The sequence below is a fragment of the Periophthalmus magnuspinnatus genome, chromosome 1 (genome assembly GCF_009829125.3).
Source record: "Periophthalmus magnuspinnatus isolate fPerMag1 chromosome 1, fPerMag1.2.pri, whole genome shotgun sequence".
Taxonomy (NCBI): domain Eukaryota; kingdom Metazoa; phylum Chordata; class Actinopteri; order Gobiiformes; family Gobiidae; genus Periophthalmus; species Periophthalmus magnuspinnatus.
The window spans coordinates 18,433,851-18,446,426 of record NC_047126.1 but is presented as its reverse complement, the minus strand read 5'-3'; the positions used below and the strand labels follow the sequence as shown (position 1 = coordinate 18,446,426).

Sequence of the window (12,576 nt, the reverse complement as noted above, 5' to 3'; positions counted from 1 at the left end):
CTTTGATGTTGAACACTGGATATGTTATTTGTTTGCCAGGAATTTTCCACAGTAGGACATTAAACATATCTATCTCGACAGAGACGAGCAGGTGACACCATAACGCCAAGTTACAGGTCAGACCTGTAGAGACATGTTTTTGTATGTTATTTTTGAGCTATAAAGATACCAGTAGAATAAATGAAAGAAACATAAGCTTAATGGCACACTGTGGAATAATCCAAGTAAAGCAATACAGTTTCCAAAGAGATGAGCAGGGAGCAGGTAGCAGACAACTTTGTTGTCTGAAGAGTTGTATCAATGAGGAACAGATTAAGAGGCATCATTTCTTTACTGCAAATTATTGTTTTTATTGTTTCCCAACCATTCAATTAGTCTATTAAATTATTTAATATGAAACCACATGCTCCTGTCTACCTTTCCAAACTCGGAGCATGCTCAAATTTTCTAAACCCAAGACACTCCCTTTAAAGTTGTAACAAGATGTACATACAGCACTGAGTTAAGACATTAATTTAGTTTACATTCCAAAATAATTGCAATGAATAAATCAAGTGTTTTGGCACAAAGTTCAAATGTTATAAATAAATATTTGGTTTCACAGATGCCTCCCTGATGTTTACGTGTGCTCGAGATACTGTGTGAGTAAAGATGGAAGAGGAAGTTGCTGGAGAAACTTGAGTCTGGATCGACCAAGCAGATTCCGGATGTGGATACGACACAGTTCACACAGCGACCGAGGGGAAACTGAAATTGAATGTATAGTTATTGTTTTCTGTCGGTATCACTGTTAAGTTCAGATAGCACAGCTACTGTGGTCAGGAGGTGAGGTACGGTATGGTATGGTGTCTTAGTTGACCAAAAATTTGCATTATTCAACCAATTATTTTCTTTACATTATAAGGATTTATATGGTGCAACAGCAGAAAGAAGAAGGTATAGAGTGAGTTGGCTAAAGATTTGGGAGTTTAATCTGTGTTTTTACATAGAAATAAAATAGTTTTTGACCTCCTGTGCATAGAGATACATAATAGCTTTTGCCATGTCCCCTTTTTAGTCAATCAATCGATTGGCCGGGCATGTCTTTAGTCTTTCAAGATTTTCTTTATTCGACTATGGGACTAGTATAGTATAGCAGGCACATAAACAAGTTCACTATAGTAGTGAACTGTCAATGATTTCTATTATATTTTCTTATTTCAATTATATTAATGCCCAAAAAGGTTGTAAAATGTAAAATATTGCTTAAATTCAAATACTATTTGATTTAATCGTCTTTTAATATCTGAAACCCCCTGGTAAGTGCTTGTGTAACCCCCATGGGCCCCCATGCCCTAATAGAAATGATCAGGGTTAGAAACAGTGTTAATCCATCAATCTTCTTTAAAAAAAAAAAAAAAAAAAACTGTGTTCAGCACTTTAGTTGACTGCTTTTAAAATCAATAAATAATGTTGGTTTGGAAAGTAGGATTTTTTTCATAACCCCGTCTCTCTGCACCAGACTATGCTCAATTTGATGATATGTGGCTTTACGGTGAAAGTGGACACTGGCCGCGGCCCACTTATTTGTACAACCACCAAATAGTGAAGTGGTTCAGTATAGACACAAGGTAATCATTACAGAAACATTCTTGCCAATACTTTATTTATGTATGTAACTAAATGAACTACTGCCCAATAAAGTCAAAGACAAACAACACAGTTCATCAAAAATAAATAACATGCAAATTAAAATATTGATACAAGTGTGTTACCATTGTGAGCCCGTAGCAGATGCTGTGCTTTCCCTCCAGGGGGCGCCAGCTCCACAGGTCGCAGGTTGTTGCTGTCCCTGCGGTTTATGTCAGCTCCAAAATCCAACAGTAAAGAAATCTGCTCTGCACTGTCATTGGCCACAGCTGCGTGGAGGGGCGTGTCCTCTCCTCGGCCTCTGTTTACATTGGCTCCTAAGGGGGAAAAAATTGTTATTAATTGCACATGACAATGATAATTAAGGAGGTAAAATCATTACATCCAATTCAAGTCAGATCTCAAAATATAACAACTGTGACACTGCAATACCAAAAGTCTCACAACAATATACGGGTGTGTGCACACGTTTTCCCCTTTAGTCCTGATGTGAACTTGGGTTAGTCCTGTTCTGTTCTAGTTCAGGTTTCGTTCTGGTTTAGTTCTGGTCTAGTCCTGGTTTAATCCTAATTTTGATGTAGTGGATGTGCAAGTGTGAACGCACCCTGAACAAGTAGGGATGTAACAATGACCAAAATATCGTGATATCATAGTGTTTAAAGTCTCAGTAATACCATGGTTACAATATACTGAATTACAAGGTCATAAACATTTAAAATATGACCAAAATTATAAGACTAAATGTTTAGACAAAAAATAGGATTTGTACTAGAACTGGTCAAAAAATATCAGTTGTTCTTCCCTCATACTGGTCAAGCTTTGGTTTCAATTTGATTTATGATTTATTTATTAAAATTAATAAATATGACTTTTGATAATAACATTCATCAGCAAAGCCAAGGCATACTTTTAAAAGAAACCGAAGCAGTAACTCTGCTCCAAACAACATGCTTTTACTGTCACAGGATTGATTCAATTAGTATTACTGCCCAGCAAGTCAACAAATTAGTGACTTGAGTCCATGTCTTTCAAACCGACATATCTGATACAAAGTTGTAGCAGTGGTAATATTTACACACTGCCGGTACAAACTATTGTTTTTCTAAATTCTGTCTCACCTCTGTGCAGCAGGACCTGGGAGCAGCCACAGTGTTTGTGCAAACAGCTGATGTAGAGTGCAGAGCCTAAATGTGGCACTTCATAATCAGGGTCCACCCCACGAGAAAGAAGGGACTCCACACACTCTCGGCTACCTGCAGGAGAAAGGACAATATAAACAATAAGAATCTATCCAAAAAGTTTAGAGCACTTTTAAACTATTCCATATATAAAATGTTATTTTTATCTGACCACCAGATTGAGACAGTTTGGACATGTGGGACATTAAATGTGAGACATAATATGCAACATAAACTTTTATGAGCTTTATGAGATATTCCCTGAAAGTAGTTTACTCAGTGGTGGGATTTGGATTTCTTTATGCTTGTTTGAGTAATAATCCTGTTACATCCTCCATCTGGAGCTTGTGTGATCAGTAAATTTCTGTTTTTACAGTACTCAAATTTGTTACATACATAAAAGTACAGATACCGGACCAAAAAAAAAAAATACTGAAAGTAAAAGTATCACAGGAAAAAATATTAAAGTATCTGTTTAAAAATGTACTTGGAGTAAAAAGTAAAAGTATTTCTCGCAGATTTTGAGATCTATAATAAAGCGTCAAATGTAGTGATTTTGATACAGATGTGTGCTAAATTCGGTTCAACAGAAACAACTGAATCTTTTTTTTTTTTTCTGGCTGGTTTTATTTGTAAATTTTTGTTTGCTCAAATTATGAAGTTGCTAAAAATAAAAACTGTGCCTTTTCAGCAGGTCCCAAACTGTAATAAAAAAAAAAAAAAATTACTTTTCAGTCCTGTTCAAAAATGTAGTCGAGTAGAAAGCACAGATACCTTCTCTCAAATGTAGTGAAGTAAAAGTAGAAAGTATACACTTTTAAATTTACTTAAGTAAAGTACAGATATCTCATTTTGTGGATCACAATGAACAAAATGTAAAATGAATATCAACACATGTTATAATTCATTACTAAGTATTAGAAAAAAAGTCTATAATGTCTTCTTTAATAATAACTTCACTATTCACAAAAAATAAAGTTAAAAGCCAGTTAAATAAAACATACTGGATTGCATTAACTTAAACTTTATATGTAATGGTGGTTAGTAATGGTTTTAAACAATTGCAGAGTTGTGATCGAGCTAAGCTTGTGTGTAAAATGATGTTTTTTACTACATACCTCAAACATTTTGGCTAGTTAATCTTGTGTGGGGTACCTCTCTTGCAGGCCTCGTGTAGAGCAGAGGGGTGGTGGGCGTGAGTGGTTCTGGGGTTGGCTCCATTTTGCAGCAGAAGCTCGACACAGACTGAGCTCCCTGCTGCACAGCTGTTAAACAAAGGTGTCACTCCATCTATAGTCGCCGCATTCACCTGAAAAGGAGAAGAAACAAGAAAAAAATCACAAACAAGACATCTCCATACAAAACAACTAAACTCCTCTAGTATCATTATCCATGACGATACTCTGGAAATGTGCTAAAATGTGCCTGTAATTAATGCATTTGAGGTTCAAGTATTACACTAATCATAAATGGACTAAAAATGAACCACAAAAGTGCAGTAATAGTGCCTATATCTGAACTATTACACAGCAAGTTTGTTTTATTTGTAATCACAGACTCTGAAAACATTTTTTTCAAAGACTACAAAGATTACTTACTTACTATCTGTATACTGTATCTCCTAAACACCAATTGCACCAAACACCAATTTTGTCGGCCTGTGCGAGTAATCAACTTTTAATTGAGATTGAGTGTCACTTCTAATTATCAATGATATGCATGGAGAGTTCTACTTCCAATCCTCTGTCATTAAACCATGTGGTTTGTAGCAGAGTTCAGACTTTGGAGGAAGAAACTGGAGTATTAATTCTGTTGCCATTTATTAAAAGTCTGTATTGATTAAGTTCAGAAAATATATTGAAAGCCATCTTTATTAGTTTCTTAATAAGACAAAATTAAATTGAATCAAAAACGAAGATCAATCCATTTCACTATAGAAATTGTGATTATTCTTTGGTCATAGTGTCCAGTTCTAATTTCCAACATATTTCCCACCTCTATTATTGATGGTTTCTCTTACATTTGCTCCAGCGTTGATCAGAGCTCTCACACAGGCCACATGTCCAGACAAACAGGCCTCATGTAGAGGAGTCACATGGTCTATGGTCACAATGTTCGCTGGATATCCCTGAAAATGAAAATGGAAGAATATGCATTTTTGGGGTGAAGTACTTTAATCTCCTCTAACTAAATGACTGTTACCTGATTGAGTAAAGTGTGCAGAGCAAGGAGTCGACCTTGAGAGGCAGCTTCATGGAGAGGGGAGCGGTCTGCCCATGAACCTGGAATAACAAATTATTATAAGATAAGATAAGATATGCCTTTATTAGTTCAAGAACAAATAAATTATCAAATAAATTCAGCTTGTACTGATAGTAAAGTTTAATTTTCACAGTGAAGTGTGAACTCTCAGAAGAAGCAGATGGTTTGATTACTTCTTGAGAAAATATAAAGGTACTAAAATAAACAAATGCTGATAAATACAAGATTGTAGCAGAGAACTGTGATACATTTTGTCATGTCACTCACCCATAATCCATCCATTACTAGGCCTATTCTATATTATTGTCATATAAATTAATCTCACAACTAGTAACTAAACACTGCTGTAACATTCATCTTACTGACACTTGAAACAGACACAGCATTCCTCTTAAAGCTATATTTAGTTTTAGCTCTTCCTTCAAAGCTGGGGTAGCATTAGCTTTAACTCAAATGCATTTTCAGTTTTATTTTAACATACCCATATCTCCATCTCCCCATGGAACATCCAGCCAGTTGTAAATATAAGTCATTTCCAATCAATAGCAGCTCTTCTCCTTCTATGGCCTTTCGGCTACAGCAAAAATAAGCTATACTGTAAAATACAACACATTATCTAAACAGAGCATGCTGATCAAGGAAGTCAATCTTTATCCATTAATGTAGCAAAAGAAATTATAGATAGTAATAGTTCTAAATAAGAATTAATATGTCTACACTTCACCATCTGCAGTAAACAGCAGCCATTTTGGAAAGGTCATGTGCAAACCTGAACACATGATTGGATTGCCCTCTCTCTCTCTCTCTCTCTCTCTCTCTCTCTCTCTCTCTCTCTCTCTCTCTCTCTCTCTCTCTCACTCTCTTGCTCTCTCTCTCATAGTCCATGATTGAAATAATATAGCCTACAAATACATTAAAACTAGCAGTATAAAATCAACAGCATTGAGAAACAGTATGGAATATTTTAGCGTATAAATTTAGTTTGAAAGCACATTTTCTTGTGTGTAGTATTGTGAATGAGTTAGCTGAGTTAGATTTAGTATTTTTTTATATTTATAAGTAAAAAAGATGATTAAAAGCATGATTCACAAATTCAATCTGTCTCAATATAAATACACTGTTTCATAGTATTTTTTTCTGCATGAATAGTTGTTTTTGCATGAAATCCCATGCAGGTGTAGTCATGTGAGTGTAGGTCAAATAAGATGTGTAATAGTTTTATGAGCATGTATTTTGTTCTTGTAGACTAAAGGCATTTATGGACATGCCTTTAGTTGACCAAGAACTTCTTTAGTCGACTGCAGCACTATTAACTACAGTATCATATTCACATGTCACATGTATGTATGCTATGCCCACATCATAACATACATACTGTTCACTTCTACCACTACTCCTGTACTAGATCAGAGAGAATTTGTGGACATTATTAAGATATCCATAGGTTTCAGAATGCTGAAAACTTAGGACCATTGCCATAGCAACGTAACAATTTAAAACTAATGATTCTATCTTTTGAATGAGGAAAGGTCCAAAATGGTACATAGCCTATAAGACGAAGCTGAAACCCGTGAATGTGACTTGGACCTTAGTCTTCTTATAATTTGAAACAACATATTTTGCCTTTGTAATCTTCTTTTTAACAACAACCTTCTATAATTCTGCTTTTATAGTAGTTACCATATTTTTCTGATCCCAGTTTTCTGCTGCTGTCATTGCCACTCTTTTACCATTTCACATATAAATATTTACAATAATTTTTATTATAATTATAATAAAAAAATAACTTGGGAATCAGTAATGGGTGGATGGATACATGATGTTATTATTACACAATTATACATACCCTACCATTCACATAACGCTTACCTTTAGTCTGTTTACTCCACTGCAGCTTATCAGTTATGTAAGTACAAGTGAACTGCTGCAGGGCACTTGATAAAACTAAAGTAATTCTGATTATTCATTTTTATCACATATTGATCATAGACAAAAGTATATAATTTATATCCCAAGTATAGGCTAACATACATACTTTGTGATTTCACGATATAAATGCGTATGTAGCCGAATTATTTTATTATTAAAATAATAAGGCAAAACAAGTTATGATAATAATAACAGCAACAAATAAAAGTAACTATTTTTATGGTGTCCAGCGCTCGCTAACTAAAAGCTTTGACAAAAATGTTGCTATTTTTAAGCTAATTGCTACCACTGAAATAGTCAATAATAAAATTTTCTCGACATCATCCACCCACACTGCAACTGACTCCAGCATAAACAACTTCCTCGGAGCGCAGGACCAACCTTGGCTGGTTAGGATGCCCCAGCAGGCTTTCTTCGCCTCCCGGTCGTGTCCTGGAGGAGGCTCCCCGGGCTCCGCGCCTCTTTTCCGGGACACGCCAGGAGCAACGGTCGGTACCTCGGGCATTTCGGATGATCCTTTCCGCAGATGTACAGTATTTTCTTTCACACACGTTCAAATTACCGTGATAGGAGAAGCGCAAAGGCGACACCGTGGAGAGGAGGCGGCACTGGGACTGAATACAGAACTCTGATTGGCTTAGAGGTGGTTCTGGGAAAAAATGGCGAGCTCTGATTGGTTGAGAGGGTTTGTTGTTGTTCCAGGAGAGTCACATGACCACCTCACATGAACTCCCACGTGTTGACGACAGAGTTTATTTTTGATGCGTGGCCCCCTGCAGATGGGACGATTATAGAAAAGACTGGACAGTGTAAGAGGTTTTTACATTTACACCCGAGATCAAATTATACAAATAAAAAATATGCGTTAATTGAGGCCTAGTAATCTTAAATATAGTTCAATGGTGTGTGCGTGTGGTCTGTAGGCCTAGTGCACCTTAAGCAAAAGTTTTTATTTGGAACAAAATGACCATATATGTATTGAAATTGAAGTATATTTCCATTCATTATTTACATTAGATGTTTTAGTTTTGTTATTTAAATTTAAAATTATCTTATTTGACCTGACCATCTGGGATTTTGTTAAAATTTGTCAAAATAAATAGATAAATGAAATAGTTATGTTTGCTTGTTTGCTGTATTCACAATGGGAATGAAGGACATTAGAGAGACAGCTAATGTTACAGTAGATTGAGTTTCCAGATTGAGATGGTTTGAACATGTACAGAGGAGGAAAAGTGAATATATTGTACTGAGGAGGGAGAGTGAGTAGGTGGTACAGAGGAGGGAGAGTGGATATATGGCTATAATGATGCTGAGGTCATAGCTGCAGGAAACAGGAGGCCTAGAAGAAGACCAAAGAGGAGATTTGTGGATGAAGTGAATAGACATGAAACTACTTAAGAAAAAATGGGGATGCAAAGGATTGAGTTTTATGGAGGTGAGGAGTCAGAGAGTAAAATCTGGGAGAACAGACCAAAAATATTTAGTAAAAAGGGTTAGCAAGGACCTTGTTGGGGACTGTGTTGAAGTCAAGATAATACAGTTTATATATGAATGAATTACATGTATGTTAGTTTTTAGTCCATGATATAGTGAATTTTATTGAGGAAAACAAATTACTATTTTTCATTATTTTGAGTATGGCTGCTCTAGATGAATAGTCTAGGAGGCTTCAATTTTGCGTTACTCTGCCAGAATCCATTTGCTCCCAATGAGTTACAGTAATGATTATAAAATACTTAAAATCAATTAAGATGCCACCCCTTCACTAAAATCCACACAGTCTCATTTGTCCCTCTTTTCTAAGAATCCCTGGGGACCCCCTAAGAATCTTTGGGGTCCACACCCCCCAAGCTGGGAATGATTGCAATAACATGCAACAAAATACAACACCTAGTTCAGTAGAAAGTTTCTATTGTAGGTGGGATCCATAACCACAAGATGGCAGCATTTGACTCTCTATAAACCATGGAAGTGTAGGCCTGTTTTTGTCGTGCCCATTCCCATTATATATTTAGAATTATTTTACAATAATCAAAAAAGCTAAATACTCGATATAGCATTGCATCAATAAGTGTAAATTCATAAAATTCTAAATTGCAGATGCATAAAGTTTTTACAAAAAAAAAGAAAAAAAAAAAGCTTCCGCTTACTCACGCTTTATTGTTTCCGTCTTTTTATTTGTCAAGTTAAAATTATTTACATACCGAATCGGAAATAGTATTAATAAAATTGAATTGTTTGATAATTTATAGGCTGGTATTTGCACTTAAAGTATTAAATATCCATTGCAATGCATATCATAATTATTAGAGGTAAGAAATTACCGTTTTAACTGCTGCCTTAAGACAACAACTGAGGATTCGCTTGATTTTATTGTTAAATCTAACCGGATGTTGTTCTACTATCCGTCTTCACTTCCACTTCACGTCAATTTACACGTAACCGCATTTTCATTTCCTGTCCCGTTCTTCTCATTTTGTCGGATTTTGGGTTTAATTTAAAGATGAATACGGTTTTATCGAGAGCAAACTCGTTATTTGCTTTCTCCCTGAGTGTCATGGCGGCTCTAACGTTCGGCTGCTTCATTACGACGGCGTTTAAAGACAGAAGAGTTCCAGTCGACATACACGTCTCTAAAGTCATGCTGTAAGATCCGCGGCTTTCAACAGCTGCTAACGAATATACCTTACTGCATGTGAAATATGGATTAGTTATGTGGTTATTGATTATATTTAGCATAATCATTTCATATTTATAACTGTGCATAGGCTGATTTTTTTTTTAATTTGCAAAAAGGCGTTAACTAGTTAGAAAAAAGTGGCGTAGCATCTAGCCAGGCAAAGAATGGGTTAAAAATTATGGGTCAAGTCATGAAGTAACTATGTATTTAATTAAAGAGTATGTGGTATGAAAGGATAAGACAGCCCAATAGACATTAAAATATTATCAATTTATTCTTCTGCATCTGTTTCCCACTCCCCAGACACTTCCTCGTATTATCTGGTGAAATACCTGGAGATATTTTTTATTTTTTGCTTTATGTCAAATAAATACATGGATCATCAGAGTAATGGTAACAAGAATGCAGTGTTTTAGTGCTGCCAATTTATTTAATAATATTTAATTTTTTCTTACTCTTTTTTTTTCAAATCTGTTTAATAGGAAGAATGTGGATGACTTCACTGGACCTAGAGAACGCAGCGACTTGGGTTTCATCACATTTGACCTCTCAGCTGATATCCTTTTGACAAATATTTGTTATTTATTCACTTTTTTGAGCCGAGGGTGAATAGGAAAGGTTGGTTCTGTCCAAAATTATTCTACAGATAATACTATACTAAGGCTTTTTTTTTTTTATTCCAGGACTTTTAAATCAAAGTCAACTTATTTATTTTCAGATAAATGTGTTTTAACATATGTTTTTATTAGTTTTAATGTCAAATTCAGAATTATGCAACATGTCTAATACAGTTTGCCTACATGGCAAATACAGTTTTGTTTTTATGTGATGTCTGTCTCCTGACCCTTCGCTTATGTTACCTCATGGTTTTCCTTCCCTTGTCTCCTATGAGCTTTGAGACATCACTTAATGTGGCACTTTAGATTGACAGCTGAAAAATGCAGGATTGATGAGGGGAATCCATTTTATAAACTTGTTTGTAGGAAGGTTTTGGACATCAGAAGCATTAAAAGAAGAAAATAAAAGTACTGTAATAGTAATTGTCAATGAGATATTTATTTGCCTAATGGAGGGGAGTCCAAACATTTTTCAGTTATGTCATATATTAAATTATGTTTGAAGCAGAGGGCCACAGACTGGTGTCAATACATTGAGTCATACACATTGGTGCATTTTACATAGTTTTGACCGAGCCTGTACCTTTTAAGGCTTGGAATAGTAATTTTAGGGCTGTATAAGAATTTAATTTGATCTTATTGAAGTTTTTATGGTAGAATTACAGAAATCTGTAGTAAAAAGTCGGGCATATGATCAGTTGGGTCAATTTAGCAGGAGGCAGGCATTTGACCTCCAGCCCATAGTTTTGGACGTCCCTGGCCTAAAGAATCATGTTTAGGAGCCAGGAATATCCCAAGACACAAAAGGTTGGGAGCTATTGGTATAGAGTTTGGATATTGCAATAAACCCTGTTGTGCAGTAATAAAAGACATCACTACTTTTCTTTAACATTGTTCACATTTGCAGCCAATTTTTGACTGGAACGTCAAACAACTGTTCCTCTATCTCTCTGCAGAGTACGCAACAAAAAACAATGTAAGTCTTGAGGAACCTTTCATTGAAACATATGGGATATATGCTTCAATTTTGTCTCTTTGTGTGTCTCAATCAGGCATTGAACCAGGTGGTGCTGTGGGATAAGATCGTTCTTCGGGGAGAAAACACAAAACTCAATCTCCGAGACATGAAATCCAAATACTTCTTTTTCGATGACGGGAATGGACTCCGGTAAAACATTCACCTTTAAACATGGCAATATTTACTACTCCTTTCTGAATAGTTCATTAACGTTTCCATATTATTACTTGCCAAAAAAATAATAATATTTGGCAGATCGGGATGAATAAAAAATATTACTTATAACAATTTCCACAAAACGAAAAAAATATGTCCTCAATGTGTTGTTTTCAAACAAGATAAATGGGAATACATCAAATATTATTTTCTTGTTTGAAGACTAATGGGTATGTAAGATATAGCAGTGTTGCATTGAAATGTTTTGGTGTGTAGGTGCTGTCACTGGAAGGGCATCTGCCCTACACCAGATGAGAAACAGCTTAAGTATTAAGATGAATGTGTTTTAATGATTTTTTTTTTTTTATTCACAGGGCGAATAAAAATATCACATTAAGTCTCTCCTGGAACGTGGTGCCAAACGCTGGAATTCTGCCCCTAGTGGTCGGACATGGACATGTTAGCCTGCCTTTCCCTGAAAAGTATGAGACCGCCAAGAGCTACTGAACCTTTATCAAGCAATTTCAAATCAGGACTGTAAAATTATCCAGAATAACAACGGGAGAATGTTTGTACAATGTTTTTCTGTTATGATGTGAATAATTTTGTTTCCCAAAAAATTGTGCATTTTTAAGGTATATTAGTTTTGTTTAATTTAGAGATAGACCGCTGTATTGGGGGGACTGAGTTAAGTTCATGGATTGTATGTTTAGACAGATACTTTCTTTTAGTCAAAAGTTTTCACAAAAGGACATAATGAAGCTGTGTTTGAACTTAAAGATTAAGATCAGTCCAAAAAAAAAACGGTTGATCTCTAGTTTTATTTCCTTTAAGTTTATTGTTGGTCAATACTTGTATGACAGCTGATCAAGATGCAGCTGGTGCTAAATTTGTGAAAATAAAGTTGAGATGTGTTTCTGAATGGTTACTTAAAACAAATATATCAATATAAAATGTACAGAATTGTAATTATTTAATATCTTAAGAATGACTCATGTCTAAATAGTAAAATCACCAGGTCAGGAAAATGAAGAGGACCACTGAATCTGAAAAATTTAAGATTTTTAGTAAAATACATACTGATGCAGCTGGATACGTTTTGCT

The 12,576-nt window shown here is 35.2% G+C and overlaps 2 protein-coding genes across 3 annotated transcripts; one reads left to right on the top strand and one right to left on the bottom strand.

The window, feature by feature from the left end:
• Positions 1-574: 574 nt before the first annotated feature.
• LOC117381715 (ankyrin repeat and SOCS box protein 5-like) lies at positions 575-7,583 on the bottom strand. Of its 2 annotated transcripts, none has more exons than XM_033978756.2 (7): positions 7,380-7,583; positions 5,010-5,089; positions 4,828-4,935; positions 3,963-4,116; positions 2,748-2,882; positions 1,755-1,946; positions 575-747 (listed from the first exon to the last, which is right to left on the bottom strand). In XM_033978756.2, exons 1-7 carry the CDS (start codon positions 7,501-7,503, stop codon positions 620-622), a joined length of 921 nt encoding a protein of 306 aa, XP_033834647.1. In that variant the 5' UTR covers positions 7,504-7,583; the 3' UTR covers positions 575-619. The 2 variants fall into 2 exon arrangements, with proteins under 2 accessions (XP_033834647.1, XP_033834726.1); XM_033978835.2 differs by lacking the exon at positions 7,380-7,583 and adding an exon at positions 5,551-5,828.
• Positions 7,584-9,432: 1,849 nt separating this feature from the next.
• Positions 9,433-12,411, top strand: spcs3 (signal peptidase complex subunit 3). Its single transcript, XM_055222114.1, has 5 exons — positions 9,433-9,647; positions 10,164-10,239; positions 11,200-11,274; positions 11,351-11,466; positions 11,847-12,411. Exons 1-5 carry the CDS (start codon positions 9,505-9,507, stop codon positions 11,977-11,979), a joined length of 543 nt encoding a protein of 180 aa, XP_055078089.1. The 5' UTR covers positions 9,433-9,504; the 3' UTR covers positions 11,980-12,411.
• Positions 12,412-12,576: the final 165 nt, after the last annotated feature.